The 20,657-nt window shown below is 41.1% G+C and overlaps 3 protein-coding genes across 4 annotated transcripts in view; 2 read left to right on the top strand and 1 right to left on the bottom strand.

Annotated features, from left to right (window-relative positions):
• shroom4 (shroom family member 4) overlaps nt 1-6,688 on the bottom strand; it is a 38,288-nt gene extending 31,600 nt beyond the window's left edge. The window contains exon 1 of the mRNA XM_054753583.1: nt 6,444-6,688. Within this exon, the coding sequence (XP_054609558.1) occupies nt 6,444-6,566 (123 nt within the window). The 5' untranslated portion in view covers nt 6,567-6,688. The remainder of the gene's footprint in view (nt 1-6,443) is intronic.
• Nucleotides 6,689-7,770: 1,082 nt separating this feature from the next.
• Nucleotides 7,771-9,958, top strand: bmp15 (bone morphogenetic protein 15). Its single transcript, XM_054752818.1, has 2 exons — nt 7,771-8,231; nt 8,504-9,958. Exons 1-2 carry the CDS (start codon nt 7,946-7,948, stop codon nt 9,451-9,453), a joined length of 1,236 nt encoding a protein of 411 aa, XP_054608793.1. The 5' UTR covers nt 7,771-7,945; the 3' UTR covers nt 9,454-9,958.
• Nucleotides 9,959-16,295: 6,337 nt separating this feature from the next.
• Nucleotides 16,296-20,657, top strand: leap2 (liver-expressed antimicrobial peptide 2). Of its 2 annotated transcripts, XM_054753855.1 has the most exons (3): nt 16,306-16,499; nt 16,572-16,711; nt 20,175-20,657. In XM_054753855.1, the coding sequence occupies exons 1-3, from the start codon at nt 16,431-16,433 to the stop codon at nt 20,227-20,229; spliced, it is 264 nt and encodes an 87-aa protein (XP_054609830.1). In that variant the 5' UTR covers nt 16,306-16,430; the 3' UTR covers nt 20,230-20,657. The 2 variants fall into 2 exon arrangements, with proteins under 2 accessions (XP_054609831.1, XP_054609830.1); XM_054753856.1 differs by lacking the exon at nt 20,175-20,657 and having other exon boundaries at nt 16,296-16,499; nt 16,572-16,715.

Genomic DNA, 20,657 nt, shown 5'->3' with positions numbered 1-20,657 from the left:
CAGACCTCTGTTTGGGAATCTGTGTGGAGTTTGCATGTTCTCTCTGTGTGTGCGTGGGTTTTCTTCGGGTACTCCGGCATACCTGCGACTCTAGTGAGTACAAGCGGCATAGAAAATGGATGGATGGGTGGCTATTATATTTATGGTTTATTTTTTTCAATAACACTCTATCAGCTTGTGATTTATGAATGTGTTTGTCAATGTTTTAAGTGTTCTTTGTCACCTTAACCCCAAAAAGCACAGGATTTAATAAATCTAACAAAATATGCTTTATTTACACACAAATGTGTGCATAGTTTGGAATAGAAATATGGATGAGTTACTTGTTTTATTAACAGTGTAACAAAACCCTAACTAACAAGCACACACACTGGATGGCAGTAAAAGCACATTCTCTGAAATCACTGTCAAATTAAGGTACTGTTAAAATTCTGAATTCTAATAATAACTATTATTAACTGTAATAGGCTCCCTTGTTGTCTGTTGTCTGCTCTGTCATCCACATGTTGCAGACTTTTATGTGTATGTTTTACGCTTGAAAAGTGCATGTCAATCGTAAACCTTTGTTTATGTGGTGTAATGGTGTATATTTTACTGTCATGCTTTTATTTTGAAGGCTGGACTTTGCCAGTTGCCGAACGGCAGTGTTACCAAACGGACCGGAAGGGTCAAAGTTACCTTATGTGGTTGTTCATAAAAGATTTGCATGTGGAATAGGCCTTGCCGTATGTTGAACCCACTTGCCGTCACCTTGTTAAAATAACTGCCTATGTACATTTTTCAACAAAAAAACCTGAGCCACATGCCTAAGTCACACTCTCGACGTAGGCCACATACAAGTGTACAGTCAACATGATCTGTTAAACAGCGGACGGCGGCGATTTTACCATAGGTGGGCAGCATCATAAGGAGTTGATTTAGGCAAAAATCATTTTTGTCAAAAAAATCAGTCGGGCAATTATTTTTTACAAGGTGGCGTTTACAACAATATACAACAACTGCATGTAATTTAAACCCCGCTTTTGTTGAGAACACTGGGGAACTGTTGAGAGCAATGCATTGATTTTTGCTAGCGATGAGAAGATGACTGATGACTGAAGGAGCTAGTGTGTGCGAGAGTTGTGCCATTAGAGCAAAAATTGTTGAGATATTGTTACACGTTGCTGTTTCTTCCCTGTCTATTAAACGATTCAATACGATTTGATACAGAGTATACTGATACATACGATTCCACGGTTGCATTTGTTGATGTAGACATCAATCTTACATTATAAAATAAAGAAGCCAGTTCTATGAAAGTGGCATTCTTACAGTATTTTCAAAAGAGCACATCATATCCCCAAGCATGCTGTAAGGCAGGGGTCCCTAACCACCGGGTCGCAGGAAACTTTCAGGCGCAATGACAAAAAAAAAAAAGTGATGTAAATAACATCACATTTTATGTTACTGGATATCAATTTTGGAAATATGGGACATTATTTTATTCAAAAAAGAACATACAGTCACAAATCCCACAGTTTTTATGTTGCTTGTTGTGAGCAGCAACCTGTCCCAGTTTGTTCAACAGCCCATCTAACTTACTCTATTATACTGTATTTTCCCGTTTTTCTTTCACCTAGTATTTGGTCCCAGATGCTGATACTATGTGGGAATGCATAAAGGTACGATTTGATGACCTTATTGAGTACTAATGTACAGATTTGTGTGGTGCACCTGTCTGAAAAACTCCAGGCTCGTACTGGTGGATGGTGGGTCTATTTATTTCATTGCTTTTAATTCGATGTTCCTGTCTTAGTTTTACATAATACATAATAAATAAGACACATTGTATCTCTATAATGTACGTATGTTTTGCTGATGTGTTGAAAATCTTTCCCGGTGACTAGTTAGCACGTTGCTTCTATTTACTGTACATCCATACTCGTCTTCAGTCATGGTAAGCTACGGAGCATGTGCAACAGTCGTTTGGCTGGCAGCCCAGGCTCTAGCATTAGGAGACTCCCTGTCAACCGGTTGCTAGTCTTGCGATACCCAGTGAATGTCTTTACAATCGATTAATCGAATGATTTATGGCTGATCCTTATTGAGCCAGGGAAGCTACACCCAACGCAGCCGCATCTCTCGCTTGTCAAACCGGATATTCGGTCGCATCGGTTCATTGTTCACAAACCTAGTGAAAATGATGACGATTAGCCAAAATATGCGGGGAAGTTGCAGGTATTAGACAAGCTTGCAAGGCCGCGCATTTTTTTGCGGGGATTGGTTGAATTTGCATGAATTGGTACAATCGTGACATAGCAAATTCCTGGAAGGTCTGATAAAGCATGACAGAGAGAAAATGAGGAGAGAGAGAGATGCAAAACCTCTGGACTGAAGACATCTTGTTGGGGAACGCCTGTCTTCAACACACCCTTTTACAAAAGGTAAAAATTTGTCAAAACGTGCACTCCTACTAGATTGTGCTATTATTTTTCTGACAAATACACCACATGGTTGCGTTGTTATTAAACCCCGTAAGTCAGATTTTCCATGCATAATTTTTTCTATCTATAATTTCTTCATTTTCTACTGTTAAACGCGTAATCTCACGGAAATTGACATAACGTGAATGAAATGCTGTCATCATGAGGAGAAGGAACGTTTGTGTGGGGAAGCATTTCCCTGGCAGACTGCTCCATCATGGCGGAATCTCATCACAAACACAAACCAAACATGTCGAAACGGCAACCTGGAACACCGGCAAAAGTTGGCGAAAAAAACTTCGAAACTCCTCTCTTACAGAGCGTGAATGGAAGACGGAGGGGTTAGCTTAGTTTAGAGCATGTGCGTGCGTGCAACTCAGGCTCTATGAGTGTGTTAACACCGTGTTGTCTTTTACCGCTTGTTAATGCAAACGAGCGTTTTACGATGCCCGCTGATGTCCTGCAAGCTCTGAGTGGAATAGGGACAAGAGGCATGTTCACTCTTGCTCCCAGCTCGTCTTAACCGTCAACAAACATTCTCAACACACGCAACACACTTCCGGCCTTCAAAATAAGAGCGCTGTTCCCCACATACTGTCTAATTAAAAATATCTTATGTTAATAACGCAATTGGAATTGCATTGGGGACTACGTCTTCCTTAACCACAAGCATGGGCATTACAGTTTGTTGAGGATTTTGTGTGTGCAGAGGCTGACATCCCATTAGAAAAGTTAGCCAAGCTGCATCAGTTTCTGAAATACTTGGCATAATTTGCCAATGATATATTGCATCAATAAATGTAAGCATTTTTGCATTTACTTAACAGACATTTTATTTACTGTCACAAAAGTACAAACTCTATGCTGGTAAAATAAGTGTAAATGGTAAAAAAAACAAAAAAGAATTGAAAAAATATTATAGGTCCCAACGTTTGGTGGATTGATAAACGCGTGTGTAAAATTTGGTTGAAAAACATGGCGGCCATCAACCAAAAAATCTTTGCACGGACACCTCATGGACTTATCCACTAATTGTCCATAAGTCATTATTTGACCATTTGTCTAATGATTATAAAACTTTGAAGATATCTGCATTATTATATTATTTATGCTAGCATTTTGAACACATTGGGGGCACCACACAAGTCATAGACAGTATATGAACACACACACACTTTGGAGGAGTAATTCGTTATGCTCCTGGTGGAATGTTGACCAAATGGTTCGTATCGCTCTGCTGTCTTGGCGCAAGGAGGCTACCCTTCCCCCTTGAGAAGTGTGCATGCACCCTCAAAGAGCCGGCCGGGCGTGTGCTCAGATACACACGCAAGCACGCACATTGTGGTCCTGAAAAATAGCAAGATTTCTGCACATGCACGTGCCTCCAGCTGCAGATACACAATGGCTTGCTAGTTGTGAGTGTGGAGTCGTCGTCATCAGTAAGGGTGGTCTAACCATGTTTGTTATGTGTTTGTGAAAGCTCACAAAACCAGAACACCTCACACACTCTTGCCTTGAAGGACTCACACTTAATCATTAAACACTCCAGCACTCAGCGCCATGAGCTGCTTCATTGTGTGTGTGAGCTTTACGTAGCCACCGGACACAAAAAAAACCTTGATTTTTATCGTCTCCTCCTCCAGTCACATTTTCCCAGTGGCTGTGTTTGCAGATGAATGAGCCATGCTTTTCCACTGCCCTGCCGCCATGGTGGCCTAGTGAATGAAGAAGGTATGCCATAGAGTGGGCAAGAAGAGGATAGCGAGCGTGTATAGCATGTCACTTAATACACATGGGCAGAAAAAGCAGGACACCCCGGGGAGAACACACACCAAGAATTACACTTATTTCAAACAGCGTGAAAATAACACCCCCTTCTGCCTCTACACAGCACAAGATAAAATCTACCTCCTCCCCCTTCCCTGCCTTTTTCAGAATGTTTTGATTAACGTGCGATGCAATTACATTTCAATACAATGACACTTAACGTGCCAAAAAGCATTGCCCACACTCAAGAAACCCATCAAGCAAAGTATTCACTTAAATCCTGCAAACACAACAAATGCCATAAGAGATCATGAATATCCTTAAAATTCACTCGCACATTTTACCCTAAAGACAAAGAAACCCAGAAACCGCTGTAACTCTCGTCATATATTCAGTTGTTCCCACTTTAAACAAGACAATCTTTTAAATAAAAAAATTCAGCCTGAAATATACACATCCAATGTTAATTATTACCTGTGCAATAAACAAATGGCAATGGTTTAGTTTTTTTCCAAACCTGCAACTCAATATGCCTGAAAAGAAGTAGGAAGCAACCATGTCTCAGCCTTTATTAGTCATGTCTGTCCGTTCACGTCATGTGTTTTATATGTTCCCATTTTCTAATACGGAAAGAAAAGAACAAAGAATTTAGAAATAATGGATGGACAGTTTATTTGCTAATGAAATCATGAATACAGGAGTAAAAATTGATTTTAAAGAAGACAATGGAACCCGCTTATGTCGACACCCTTCGGACTGGCTGACTGACATAAGCAATGAAACTCAATCTGTTGCTGTATTTTCGTTGCATGTTTTGACTATAATGACAATAAAGCTTTCATGTGTGCAAATCTTTCTTCCAGTGGCTAACAATCTAAAAAAAATAAATAAATGTGTGTAGAATCCAGGTTCATACAGCTTATTTTGCACTGAACAAGAAGTCACTTTGTGCACATTTATGCATTTTAATTTTCATTGAAAATGATCCCTATGGGTCTCCAATTTTAAATTTCCCCAAATCTTTTTTGTTCGTGGAGAACATAGTTGTGGTGACCAAGAAGCAGTAAGCGCCGCGCACCCAACGTACAACCTGTAAGCTGAACGTGCGCACGGCACACGAAATCTGAGGCTGCTCGGACGTACAGCTGTCGCTTCATTCGTACAGCCAATGCACGTAAGTTGTAAGACCAACATCCGTCAAACTTGCAGTAAACGTACTGACCTTGCGTTCCATGCGGGCTTTGTATGAAGGTAGCAAGAACTGCGCACAATCTGTACGTTGTACGTACCAACGACGTAAGATCCATGCCAGAAACACGATCAGTTCTGCACATGCACGAGACCCACGTCACTTCCACCACTCGCAATTTTTTTATGAGAGAGCTTCTGCAACGTCACGTACTGTGATATTTATTATTACTGTTTGATGCACGCTCGCCATATGGGGCAATGCACGACCGACTTACACAACATGCATGGAGGACGTACAAAATATCTGAACGTGCGCTGGCCGCACTAATTATGTATGTGGGGGGCACGTGTGGCGCACGACACACATAGGAGTCCGCAAGTGCCATGTACTTCAGCAGGCACTTTTTAGTAAGAAGAACATGGTGGACTAGGACTTGATGAGTTATTTGACATAGATTGGTTGGCGACATAAGCGGAACTGACCTAGCGTGTTGTAATGGATACAAGAAATGGATCAAGTGAAAACACATATCTTTTTTTTTTAACATATGCACTATTCCAAACATGAATAGACACACACTTATCATTTCAGTAAAAAAACAGCAATAGGTGAGAAATTATGCTGCATGCTTTAAATGGGAAAAGTAGTGCCATCTTGTGGACAAAATATAAAAAAGAAAAATAAAAGCCAAGCTGTCCAACTTGAAATTCTAACTTAAAGCTTAGTTTACATTAAGATAAAAGTGGGATAAAATATTTCTTTGTTGCCAACAGGGGCAAATGTGTTACTTTTTTTGTAGCGTTGCCATTTTTTTTGTTTTAAGCAACAGAAATGACAATTCTAAAATGTTTCAAAGATGATCCGAATATGCTCCGGCAACTCTCACAGTACATTGCCAATCTGAAACATAGACAGCCACCCCCCCAAAAAAACAGACCAGAACCCCCCGCAACCCTTCGAAAAAACATCCCATCAGAAGACTTCGCTGCTTCGCTTATTGATCGTATCGATTATGAACTTACTTTGGTGATGATGAGCGGTTCTCCGTGCTCCAAGCCCCCCTTGAGCGTGAAGCCCCACGGTGCTCCCCCGCTCAGCTGCACCTGAATGTGGTGGAAGGAGACGAGCTGCTCCACCGTCTCCATTCTTCTTCGGCGTGGCGAGCTAGCGGGACCCGTTTACCCATCGGCTCCGAGTCCACAATAGATGGACGGACGGCTGGATGGAGGAAGGCGGTCATGAGTGAGAGACCAAAGAGGGGGAGGGAAAAAAGTTTTGTGTCAAGCGATGGAAGCGAAAAGCTACAACTTCCGGTCAATTGTTCGCCGTTAACAGTATCTTCTCCTTTAAATGTGTTTTTTTGGTTGGTGTAATCTCACACCGTTGTTTTTTAGGATGATATTATTTCAACAGTATTTATGAGCTCAAAAATGTATCCCTTTGCTCCAATATTTTCTAACTTAAGTATGAGCTTCCGGCCTGACGTTGGCTACCTTGACTCTGCTAAAAAAGTTTAGTTTAACTTTTAGCCCCTCCCGCTGTCGAACAGTGGGCGTGATTGATACAACACTCTGCCAATGCCAGAGATTATTTCTTTGTCGTTGCCCAATGGGAAAACAAAGGGATAGTGCAACAACAGTCCTGCAACTTTATTTAGTCAAGTAATGTCTAGCCGTTGTAAAATCTATGGCTATAAATGTGTTTCTTGTGTGTGTTTTAGGGATTAGTGTACGTTAAAGCCAAATGTAATCAAGTTTTTGTGAGTCCAAAAAAGCAATCTTTGGTAGAGTATCGCATCTAACTTTTAGCCACCCCCCACGAGTTGAAGGTGGGCGTGGTTTAAGCAAAGCACCGCCAATAGGCGAGAGGATGTGCTTAAGGTTGCCCAATTGCAAAACAAAGAGGAAGGGGTCAAAAAAGTGACACCAATTGTGACACAACATCAGGCAAAATCACCTGTTCCGTCGTTGACAAAATGTACACTTTTAAATATGTTTTGTGTGTGTGTTCTTGGAATGACTTTTACATTATATCCACATGTATATGAAGCCAAATATATCTCCCCTTTGTAGTTATATTATCGTCGAGCCAAGTTAAAAGCTTCCGGGTTCACTTTTAGCCCCACCCACTTTTTGATACCGTGTCGGTGATTGCTGGTTCATTGATTGATATACAAACAACTTTCATTATATTGTTGTATAATAACTATATTACATTTTAAAATGATTAATGCTTGATCCTGGACAAACAAAGATGTGTATGAGATGTTTGTTGTCATTGTTCCTTAAAAGCCAATTTTTACGCCCAGGTCACATGACTTAACTGACTTCTAATGGGCGGCTCCCAAGCACCCGAGAAGTTAATTGAGGTCACCCTGATCCGTAACAAGCCGTTGAGTCCATGATGGTTTGTGATCCGGTGAGCCTGCTGTGAGTCGCGCCCCAGCACGGCACGCCGACGATGGTCGCCGTCTGTCGCCTCCTCGGTGGAGCTTGGTAGCGCCCTGGAGCTTCTCCTGCCAAACATGCGCGGCCTGCACGGTTTCCCGCCCGTCTTCGTCCTGCCCCTCCTCGTCTTCCCGCTGTGCGGGATCGTGGTCGATGGGTCCAAAATGTCTCCCCGAGGCGCGCACCACCGGCCGCTGACCGACGAGCAGAAGGCCGACCAGAACCTGCAGTTCATGTTGAGTTTGTACCGCAGCGCGGCGAGACCGGACGGCAGACCTAAACAACACCGAAAGTTCGGTTCCAACACAGTGCGCTTGCTCAGACCCTCCACGTCTTCGGTACACTACCTGCTCGCGTCCACAGGTGAGGGACACATAACAAAAATCCGCCAAACATCCAAAGTAATGAAATCATTTCTTGTCTAGATTTTAGTTAAGTTGTTGTGTGCAAAACTCTTCAAACTAGACAAATCATGAACAAATGTGTATACATACAGAATCAAACCAGCTTTAATCCTGATCACATCCAGCTTTGCCAGAAATATAACACAGAAAAGTCCATTAAACGTTTTCACAAATCTTGCAAGATCACATTAAGCATTCTATGATCTCCTAACTTTGGTTCTTGTTCCGCAGACCACCACTACACTTTCAGAGTCCAGTACCACCTCGACACCCTTCCTTCGGAGCAGCTGATGAGAGCGTCCTTCGTCCACCTTCGCTCTTGGTCTTCCCCTTCTTCCTCCGCCGAGTCTCCAAGCTCAGACCGGGTGGGGGTCGCACCTCGATGCAGAGCCCAGATCACTTCACTGGGCAAGGAGAGCCTGGTCACCATGGAGCCTCACCAGCAGTGGACAGAGACAGACATCACTGCTCACATCCTCCGGGGCGAGGAGGGTGGTGGCGGACACTTGAGCCTCACGGCCCAGTACTGGTGCACAGAGCATGGGCAGATGGACAAGGATGGCGGCCTCTCCTGGTGGTGGACTCGCTTTGTTGGGGTAGGGAAATGGCGACGCGAGCCCCATGTAGAAGCCCCTTCACTGCTTTTGTACCTGGAAGAGGAGCGTGACGGGAAGGACTGGATGGGGCAGTTGTTTGGTGCCAAAAGGGGAGAACTCGTGAGACGATTAGGCCGGTGGCACCCGCATGTCCGGCACCGCGACCGCCGCTCCTCAGAAACCAAAGAGCCCTCCCTGGATCTTCTGACCACATCCACAGCTGCCTCCATCATCTCCGACATCCCAAACTACAAACACAAAGCGAGCACAACCAAGAACCGCTGCAAGTTGCACTCCTTCCGCTTGTCCTTTGACGAGCTGGGTTGGGGACACTACATTGCGCCGCCAGTCTACAACCCTCGCTTCTGCCAGGGTGACTGCCCCCGCGTGCTCCCCTACGGCTACCACTCTCCAAACCACGCCATCATCCAGACGATCATCAACGAGCTGGGGGTGGGCGATGTGCCACCGCCCTCCTGCGTGCCTTACAAGTATATGCCCATGAGCGTGCTGGTGGTGCACAAGAAGAAGGTGGAGTACAAGGAGCTGGAGGACATGGTGGCTGAGTCGTGCACGTGCCGCTAGAGAGGAAGTTGTGCCCTTTCATAGTAAAAGCACTTTAATTGAGGCCCTTGATGGTCTTGGACTACTGAGCTGGGTCGCCATCACTTTGCGTTTGGACCATTTCAACTAAATAAATATTTGTAGCATGCGAAAATCCAAAAACCTCATCCCATCCAACCATCCTCATCTCTCTTGTGCCGTGTTCTTTTCTTCAGTCATGTTTTTAACAATCTTTTGCAACATGTTAAGGCTGAAGTGCTCAGCCACAAGTGTGTTTGTGTTTTGCTACTCTTTTATTAAAAAAACAAAACACACTTCTCGGCCACACTTGCAGAGGGATGACACCGCCAAAGATGATTTTAATGTGTCGGATGTGTAAAAACAAAAAAAAAAAAAACCCACAAAGGCCTTGTGATGTGTTGTGATAGTCCATTTTTTCACTTTGTAACTACAGTATTTATATAGCAAAAGGTGGGGGTGTTCAAACAAAGTGTTCATGTGTTGTGAAAAGAATGCAATTTTTTATTACGAGTGAAAATGAATAATAAAATAAATTTGCATATTTTCTAAAGTCTAACTTCTTGTTTCATGTTTCTTGATGTACACTACACGCATGCCATACTTTAGGTCCACGTGAACCGGAGGAGCATCCGCTAACAAAATCAATATTGGGGAAAACGAGAGACAATTCAAACCACAAGCACTTATTTCGGCAAATGTCGAAAACAGCCTAAGACTCATGTGTCATGGATAATTTCATAACATAAAACAAAGACAGAACTGGCCTATCTTGAAAGGTAACACTTAGCCGTTTCAACCGTACAACTTTCATTCCATCTATCCATCCATTTGCTATACTGCTTGGCCTCAGCAGGGTCACGGGTAAGCTGCAGGCTCTCCCTGCTGACTTCGGGTGAGAGGTGGGTTACTGGTTTTCAGTCAATCGCAGAGTACATAGACAACCAGCCTCCAATTAATCAAACATGCATATTTTGGGAATGCACGGGGAGAACATGCAAACGGCACACTGAGATGCCCAAACAGAACCCTCGATCTCCTGACATGCTAACCACCATGCGGTCCTGACTAAAATCCTAATTTGTAAATAAATGTGTTGCAAATGAAAGAAAAATGTCTCCAAAATGTCCAGCTTTGCTCTAAACCTGTGTCAAAAATTAGGTATCTCCTTAATAAATTATATAATTAAAAAAAAGAACTCAAATATATTCAGAATCAAAATGAATTGGCAGGACTTCACCTGCTGCACTGACACACCCAGTCCAACAGAGGTCGCTCCTCTACAACAACTAGCCCACAGATCCATCCATCCATCCAGTCCTACAAAATTTTATTTAGTAATTTATTTCAGTCAATTACTTTAAAAAGTATGACTCTTTCATTGAGTTAATACACACCGAGTGAAATATTTTCAGAATGTATTTCGTAATTTCCTAATATTTTTGCTGATTATAGTTAACAGCTAATAAAATCCCAAATTCAGTATCTCATCTACTGCAATGTGAATAACTTTGAAAAAAATAAAATATTGCAAACTCCTGGTTTGCGCTCTAATCAGCAAATTAATTGCAAACTTCCTGAGCCTTTAATTGCTCTCCAGTCTGAATTGTACTGCCGGAATCAAATATCTTTTGCACAATAAAAAACGCAAAAATCCAAGGCACACTCTTACTCACTTGTTACTTACTATCGTTTGTCCCCTCGATGAAGGTCGGATGGCTGAAACGTGCTGGGGCCGAGTAAGGTCCATTAAGACATGCCATAAAGAAGAAAGCTGTTTTAACAGGTTAAGGGAGTGCCTGGTCTCACTTTACAATAAGGTACACAAAAATACAGTAGTTCCTGAGGAACTAAAACACATAACGTTAGAGTAGTTACTGAGGAACTAATGAGGAACTAATGAGGAACTGAGTAGAGCAGTTACTGAGGAACTAAGGCACATCAACTTAGAGTAGTTACCCAGGAACTAATGAAGAACTAATGAGTAGTGGTTAGGGTTAGAGTTAGGGTTAGGGTTGGCTGGGTACGTTCCTCATTAAGTACTATAATTTCGTTTTGTTGACCCTATGACCAAGAACACTTCTTTCTTTGATTTCTACACCTTTTGGAGGTCCTAGCAGCATTCTTCTTTCCTCTTTTTGGATATTGGAATTTATTGAGTTGTACCTGTATGCTTATTTGTTTTTTTTACCATCCATTTCTTTAATATTCTCACTTAGGTAAAGATGATTATGGCCGATGTGTTAATTTACAGGCTTCTTTAGGAAGGTGGGTTTTTTTTTCAAATTTGTATATTTTTGTACTCCCTAGGTTCATTTCCTTTCCGGTCACCGGCCTCATTTCATTTAAATAGGGCACCTGCTATTAAGCATATTTTACCTTTGGAAAAGTGCAAAACATAACAAGAAATATTAAAATAATCTCGACAACCTTTATTGTCATTATGATTGCTACTCAATAATGCAAGCAAAAACGAATGAGTCTAAAACTGCACCAATCAATAACATGAACAATTTCTGGCTTTAAAAATCATCCAGTAGTCATTGAAGGAATCATTTAACAGGTCAGTGGGTCACTGAGTTGTTTATACACACTCCACATGGATATCTATGTGGGCTGACACACACATACGCACACACACACACACAGCCTTTGGAGATAAGCTGCAACCTAATTGTATGATAAACTTCACAAATGTGAGACACGTCAGGACAGGAAATCACAAGGTGCTGGTCACTCTTATTTAATTAGTGAATTCAGTGCAGAGTACTTGTGATGATCTACAGTAATTCCGAAAAGTGAGTACAGCCCTCACATTTCAGCAAGCATTTTTATGATGTCTTGTTATGGGAAAATACTACGGAAAGTAAACGTGGATATACGTTAGAGGAGTCAGTGTACAGCTTGTATAGATATACCATCCACGAAAAAGGAATCAACACACATCATTATTGTCTAAATAGTTGGCAACACAAGTGAGTAGCATGATAACTTGTCTACAGTCAAGCCTGGTCAAAGTACCCTCATGGTATGGGGCTGCGTGTGCTGCCGGCCCTGAGGGAGCTACAGTTCATGAGGGAACAATAAATTCCAACACAAGTGAGTCGTAAAATTAGCTTCCCTACATAGTGGTGGTGGGAACTGCAGTTCAATGAGGAAAACCTGAATGCCAACATGTACTGTGACATCATGAAGCTGAAACTGGGCCACATGACAGTTTTCCAGCATGATAAGGAGCCTAAACACACCTTCAAGATGACAAGTGCCTTGCCGAGGAAGCTGAAGGTGATGGCGTGGCCAAGTACAGCCGTCCCTCGCTTATCTCGGTGAATTGGTTAATTGGATAAGTGAATGTCCGTTAAGTAAGATTCAATATTAATAAATGGAATATTTTCATAAAGCATAGAAAACCAGTTTGTGACCCTCTAAATACAGTTTTTAACATTATTAGAGCCCTGTAGACTTGAAATAACACACCTATAGTCACCTTTACACTTGTATTACACAATATAATAGAAAAAACAATTAAAAATAAGCCATGTTAGACATAAAAAATAAAAAAAAACATAAAGATAAAGATAGACTCACATGTTAGGATTTACAACGTACTTCCTGGTGGATATTGTCTCATCAATGTAACGTTACTGACACCTAGAAACCAGTGTACAATACTACTCTACTGCTGCTATTTTAAGGAGAGACTCACAATGCACTTCAATCTCTTTATTAACAAGCAGGGAACAGGCAGTGAACATTCACACAGGAGCTGCTGTCGGCCACTTTCTACACTGCTAACCTGCTGCTAGCAGTCTGCTACCAGTCAACTCTAGCCAGCTGACATCACACACATCACTTTGACAGGTGTCAAATGTCTCCCAGCTCCACCAGTTATGTCATCATGGAGGAGTGGAAGAGAATTTCAGTAACAACCTGTGCAGGCCCTGTCAGTGCCAGTAGCACTCGTGCAGCCCCAAATCATGACACGACTCCTACCCTGACTGACTGTAGTCAAGACACAATTATCTTGCTTCTCCCTTGTGTTGCTAGCTATTTAGACAGTAATGTCTGGGTCTTGACAGTGGAAATGGTACATTTACACTGGTATACAAGTTGTACACTGTCTACTGGTTTATGCCTGGGCAAAAAATATAAAACAAATATTGACCCGATGTCCGTGAATGCATCTCGCGTTCTTTCCTGTGCCATTCGCTTGCTGTGGTGCCACGGGATGTGTGCCATGTTTACGGGCAACTTTATCAAGGTTGAGCAGGAGGGGAAGGACAGGACTTCACATGCCATCCTGCCAACACACAGCTGCAGATGTCTGCCGGCATCTTTTTAGAAGAGCACGATATCTGAGAAGTTCGAGTGAAAGCATTCCACAATTTGGGTTGTCGCTTGTCATTGAGGGGTGATGGTGGGTCATGCAGCGAAACCACTTCTCTAAAGTATATAGAAGTTAACTTTCTAGAGTATTATCTCCTCAGACGATATGACAAAATGAAATGTAAAAGTACTGTATGTCTGCCAGAGGTGACGCATGACCACATTCTAACTTCTGGGTAGAGGTGTTCTGAGGACTCGCAGCTGGTCAGATGAGGTCTGCAACCCCGACCTTGATCAGACAGCGAAGTTGAACCATTTTACTGGCTCAACGCCGGGACCACAACACTTGACTAAATCCCCCAAACACATTAGTAAGATGAAATAAGGTGGCTGGCCCTGTGTTGCTTTCTTTCCACATCTATTTTATATTTAATACAGTGCACAGTGCAACTTTACTTAGTTACTTGCCCATTTCTTCCAGTGTTAGTTATGACAAAGCCTTAGTTATGATTAATTCTGCCAAGTAACAGTCAACAAGCTGTCTGCGTCATATTTACGATTTAAATGAAGTTCTATAATTTTATCATGAGTCATGAAGGATTTTTGTCATCTGGACCTGCAGCTCTAGTCCACTTCTGCTTACTTTAGCATAATCAAATCTCAAAGGTCAGCTGAGAGACAATGACCTCATGGCACCTGGACTCTCATGTGGCCCAAGATTTGCACCCAAAAAAAGGTCCACAGTTCTCACTTCTCCGTCAAGCTCTTAATTTTGTAGGATAAAGTGTTTACTTTGTGGCCTCATCATTTCAACTAGGTTAGTGCGACAAGGGTTACACAACAACAAGAAATTCATGTTACACAACACAAATAATGAATTATTCAGTGTTTTAAGGTTTGGGTGGTTTTTGGTACCTCAGAGGGTGACAGACATCACACATATGGGGTCAGTGGGAAATCTTTTTAAACCCACTTGGGATGGGGACCCCAGTCCTGTGCTGCTGAAGAACATCTGGACTCGACTTGCAGAAGAAATTGTGACATCATGTTAAAATATGTAGCAAAGTTATTTGTGCTGAAGGTCCATGTGAGCCAATAATAAATCTGTCTAAAAGTTCTAGTTAAAAGTCACCATCAGGGCGAGAGATCTTAAATACAAATACAAATACAAATACTGACTCACCCACTACATTTTAAAGACAAAAAAAGACTTATATATAAGCCGCAGGTGTGCATGTTGTAATATGGGATATTTAGTACACAAAAAGATGTGACACAAAATGATTTTTTTAAACTTTTGATTAAATAAATGCTTGCACCGAACAGCGCGTGTAACTTGGCTTGTTGAACAGTTACCAACAGTGCATGTAACACGCATAGTTAAACAGTAGCCTACCAGAAATGTCATTCATCATCGTCTTCATCCTCCTCCTGAGAACTAAAACCACGAAAGTCATCTTCTTTATCGTCAGGATTGAACAGGCTCATAATTCGGTAATCATACACTTTGTCAGTCTCTCGCTCTCTTTTGATGCCGCTCTCGGCGTCACATTCATCTCGAGGCAAATTAGCCCTTTAGCTTAAGCTGTCCTTTGCATTACGCAGTAGTACAGCCTTTCAAAACTCGCTGGTGATAGCTGATTTTTTGAAACACTATAAAATAAGACACTCGATAAACCTTACAATCCTACCTCCACTTGCTGTTCCCAGCATGACTTCTTGATGAGACGTAAGACGCCTTTTTTCATCGGTTCAACAGCTGCTGCATTCCAAGCAGTCCAACCAGATGCTGTAGAAATTCTACACATGATCGAACTTACTTAAGATTTGTCAGATCAAAACACGGTCGCTGCATAAGATTTCAAAACGTGATATTAACGTCCACTTCACTTGTCCAATTGACTACTTCCTAAAGCTGCACTCTAAGCATCATGGGAACTGTTGTTCTTTTAACCATAAATTAGCTGCGTCACTGTGTAAGCCTCAGGATGCAAAGCGTGAAAAAAAAGTAGCGGCTTACACACCAGAAATTACAGTACAAGTCATGAGAATGTATCATTGCAAATGACACCTTTTGTTTGTTTTACAGCACACAGTAGCTTCTTAATTGATTTTTGCATGCCCTGTCACGATGAACATGCATGCCCATCAAACGCACTGGAGGCTAATGATATTTAAAGATGTTCCAGAAGGTGGCGACTGACTGTTTTTGTAGGCCAGGCCCAGAATCCCTAAAATATGTAACTTCTCACCAGGGTACACTTGCTAGAAAAATTGGTGAGTGTTCGAGTTTGCAAAAGTGCGATGGTGTGATTGCATCAGGTCAAAAGCCATGAGGTCTCATGTTGCTGCAGGCTGATTAGAAAGGAATGGACTCACGAGTGCATGCATGAAATGGAGAGGAAAGTGTTTGCAAACACATAAAGTTCCATCTGGGCCACAAAGGTGAGGAATGTGACTGCCTCTTGCTCTCACACACACACACACACACACACACATTCTCTCTCTTTCTCTCTCTCTCGCCAATGGTAGGATATCTTTATAAAAGGCCTCCACGCCAGCAGAGTCTGACCTCCGGCCCCCGTCCGCTTCTGAGTGCAGTGACGACAAAATCCATCAGATCAGAACCTGCAGGGTCTCTTATCAGCACAAAAATGCAGCAGCAAGAAAGTCACCTCAGTAGGTTCGTTCTGTGCATGGTGCTGCTGGTTTTGACCCAGGAGGTGAGTCCAGCCTGGAGAGTACCACAATCAATCCAAGCAGTACAAATTCATATCTGCGTTTGTGTCTTCTAGGTGTGTTCAGGTCCCGTCCAGAGTCCAGAACACACGCCGAAGAGACTAGCCCGCTCGAGCCCGCTGTGGAGGATCATGAACAGCAAACCTTTTGGCGCTTACTGCCAGAACAACTACGAGTGTTCCACCGGACTCTGCAGGTAAAGACGACGTTTTTTTACTGCAAAATCTAATCATTAAAAGGAAAAAAAGTGAATCGTGTCGTGAATATTTCAGCACAATCGCAAATTGTAAAAAAAAAAACAAGACTTTTCGTAATATTAGCCTTTTTAATGCAATAAACACACAGAAACTGCTTATTTTTTTAGTGAAATATTTTTGTACAATTCCGTAAGTTCTGTCCAACAGCGCAAGTGTAAATCGTATGACTTTTGAGACTGTATTTTTATTTTTTGTGTTACAATGCAGATGGTGCGAGGGATAATAAACAAAACACGAAAGATGCTACCGCCATCTTTTTAGTGCAGAAATCAGTGACGTGCGGTGAGGTTTATGGCTGGTGAGGCACTGACTCCTTTGGAGTTTTTTTTTTTATTTAAAAAGTTTGCTCATTAAGAGGACAACGAAAAAAAAAAGACAAAACTAATTTGCTTAAAAAAATGTTTTCGAGTGCTTTTCACATACTTCATAGTCTCATTTATTATTTTTTTTGTTAACTGAAAACCATTTGTGTTGTTACTTTTTGTCTGTATATGAAATACATGCACCCTTCTTCTCCAGGAACAGTTCTGATACTTTGTTGCAAAAGTCTGATCACCTCATGGTGAGGTCGGGTATATAATCCTTCATTATGGCAATCCAATGCATGCATTCATGCAGCAAAGCATAAAAATATCTTGCATTTGACTTGTTTGTAAATTTAGCTCTAGCTGACACTTGCGTTTGTGTATTTCAATAAAGTAAAAAAAAAAAAAAGCTAGCTTTTCCTCTGTGCAACGATGGCGAACAAGCACCCTCCAGCTCACACATGCCTAACCCCTTCAGGGTGCAGCAGTACTGCAAGTGCCTCCCGCATGACATTTCTAGGTATTTGACTGTCCAATTAGCAAGAATAATGATGTCATACTGACATTAAAGACAGTATACAGGCTGTAGAAAGTCATAGTGTATAAAAAAATGTTTCTGCAACATTACACTGTGTTACTGGCGACATGCAGACCAACAGAAACTTGCAGGCAACATGATCCAACTCAGTGTGCCTCAGCTTAGGTTTGTTTCTGTATTTGATCAGGAAATGTGCAAAATCAGCGATATTCACTTAAGAAAATGCTAATAACGATAGAAATCATACAGAAAATACATTTATAATACAGTAAAATGGCCAAAATAAGGTTTATTTTAAGATTTATTATTATTTGTTTATTTAGGATAAGTGAGGCTCTGCCTCACCTGCCTCCTCTGTAAGCACATCACTGGCAGAAAACCTTATTTTAAAAGTCAACAAAATAATGTGGAAGTTTGTATTTTCTATTTACATATTCACTTATTTGTGCCTGTTGATGCACGGCAATAAGGTTGGAAACGCAAACCGAAAGACCGTTTTGTTTTTAACGGTTACAATGCAGATTGTGAAAGGGATAATGCACGAAAAACATGAAAGGTGTTTTTTTTTTTAACGCAACTGTAAATCATACAACTTTTGGGACTGTATTTGTTCATATGCGACTGCCATCATGTGGTTAATGCCTGTTTTTAGTGCAGAGTATTTATCTTTCTATGTACATATTTACTTATTTGTGCCTGTTCCTCCGTGCCAATTTTTAGGGAAAAGCAAAATTCCTTTTTTTATTATAAACACCGGATCCAAATTTTAAGACCAATTGAAAAATTGCAAGAATTTACATTTTGTACTGTTGGATCTTAAGGAGCTTCTAAGAAGAGCTTCAAAACGCAAAAAGAAGAAATTTGGGGAAGAGAAAAAAAAACTGAGTAATCAACTTATTGAGAACAACCATTAAAGTGAAACAGGCTGTTCATCAGCTGATCAAAAGACCATAGCCCAAAAAATCCCAAAGCCCCCCCAAAAATAGAAATAAACATTTTCAAAAAGGACTCAGTAATGAGTAGCTGCACCATTCTTGTTAATCACCTCAAAAATTGGTTTGGGCATGCTTGATGCCAGTGTTTCCAGGAGGCTAGTGGGAATGTTGCTCCAGGTGGTGAAGATGGCTTCACGGGGGGCCTCCACAGTCTGGAATTGATGTCCATTTTTGGAAAGTTTCCTTGCCATCCATCCCCAAATGTTTGCCATTGCATTTAGATCAGGGGAACACACAGGATGGTCAAAAAGAGTGATTTTATTCCTCTAGAAGAAGTCTTTTATCAGTCGGGCATTGTGAATTGCAACATTGTCCTGCTGAAAAATCCAATCATTACCACGCAAACGGGGGTTGTGAACTCTTTCTTTTTCCCCAAAGTCATACACAACTTATGGTTGGAATTACTGTTGAGACTATTTGTTGCTGGTGTTGTTTGTTTTGTTTTTTTACTTTACCATCCTGAAGGATGTGTAGAAACGATTTCGTTTTTTTTTTGTAAAACCTTTTTATTAAAGTCCAGGAAATCATCCATAACTTATGGCCTTTGGCACAAATTGAACAATTTTGGGACTGCACTTGTTCATATGCTACCATCTTGAGGTTAACGCATGTTTTTTGGTACAGAAATCCGTCTGTGCCAAGTCCACAAAATTATTCCGAAGTTGTAATAGTATGTATGTATTTACTTATTTGTTCCTGAACACCAATGATGCTGGAAAAACAAACTGGAAGGTTGTATTTATTTTGGGTTTTTTATATTACCGTGCTGGTGGTGCAAGGGATGACACACAAAAAAGCTGAATTTTTTGGGGTGAAATTTCTTTGTTAAAGTCCAACAAATAATTTGTAAGTTACAACCTTAGGCAGAACTGTAAATTGCATGACTTTTCTGGGGGTTTTTTAGGTTTCCATGCAGGTGGTACGGGGGAGAGCACAAAAATAAACGTATTTGTTCATGGTTTTTTTAGCTCAGAAATCCACAGTCCACAAATTTTTTATTAATTAATTTATTTTTTTTTTACTTATTTGCACTCGTTTCTTCTTGCAATTTTTTTTTTTTTTTTTTTTTAGAAAAGTGAACTGTTAGACTTTTGGGGCAATTTTGAGGACCGCATTTCCTCATGTTGCTGCTATCTTGTGGTTAAATTAGCATAAAATGGCAAAACTACACAAAAAGCGTTCGTCATAGCAAAAAATGCATGCATCAAAAAAAAAAAAAACGGTACACATGTTCGTCATATCGGGACAAATGGGTCATCAAGGAGCCTATACTGTACATGCAGAGGTAGTCAGCCATTTTGGTTTGAACGTGCCATTCACCAATAAAAACTAAACTCTCAAGATTTCTGTGCCCAGATTTGCACCAGAACTGATACCTCGTTCCTCAGATTTTCATAAAAAGTGGTGAAGTAATTTTTACTGCTACACAAACAAACCAAACGCCAAAAAAGATAGCACTAATAAAAACAGTTTTGATTGATACTGCTTTAGTTGAGCTTAAAAAAGGTGTGTGTGTATTTAAATAAATGGAATTCATCACCCCAAAATGTCCTCCTTTGTCCAGAGCGGGATACTGCTCCACCAACCAGCGTTCTCCCTCTGAGGTGGTTAACTACTAGTGGGAACAGCAACATCATCCAGCACCAGAACCTGACTCAAGATGTGTGGGACATTTCTTATTGTGTTAAGGAGCAGACGTTACAAAAGTAAACAAAAAACTCATCACAAATGTCTATTCAAAGTGGACGCAGCTTGTTAAATTGAAAACATCATTTGTCATTAATCATTCCAATGCTGCATATTTTATTTATTCCACCAAACACACGTGTATTCATTGCATCATTTTATTGAAGCTACAATATACTATCATGTTTTTTTTTTGTTATTATTAGAATAATGAGTGAAAGACTTGGAATAGAAACCGTGTTGAGACAATCTGAGGATTCTGTGCACTTTGAGATGAAGCACTTTTTAAACAGCCAAATTATCTTTGTACTGTGGCTCTATACTGTATGTACTGGACAGCTGGAATAAATACATTCAAAAA

Source organism: Dunckerocampus dactyliophorus, chromosome 15 (genome assembly GCF_027744805.1).
Source record: "Dunckerocampus dactyliophorus isolate RoL2022-P2 chromosome 15, RoL_Ddac_1.1, whole genome shotgun sequence".
NCBI classification, from domain to species: domain Eukaryota; kingdom Metazoa; phylum Chordata; class Actinopteri; order Syngnathiformes; family Syngnathidae; genus Dunckerocampus; species Dunckerocampus dactyliophorus.
Note: the sequence above shows the minus strand (reverse complement) of the source record. Positions and strands in the feature narration are given on the sequence as shown.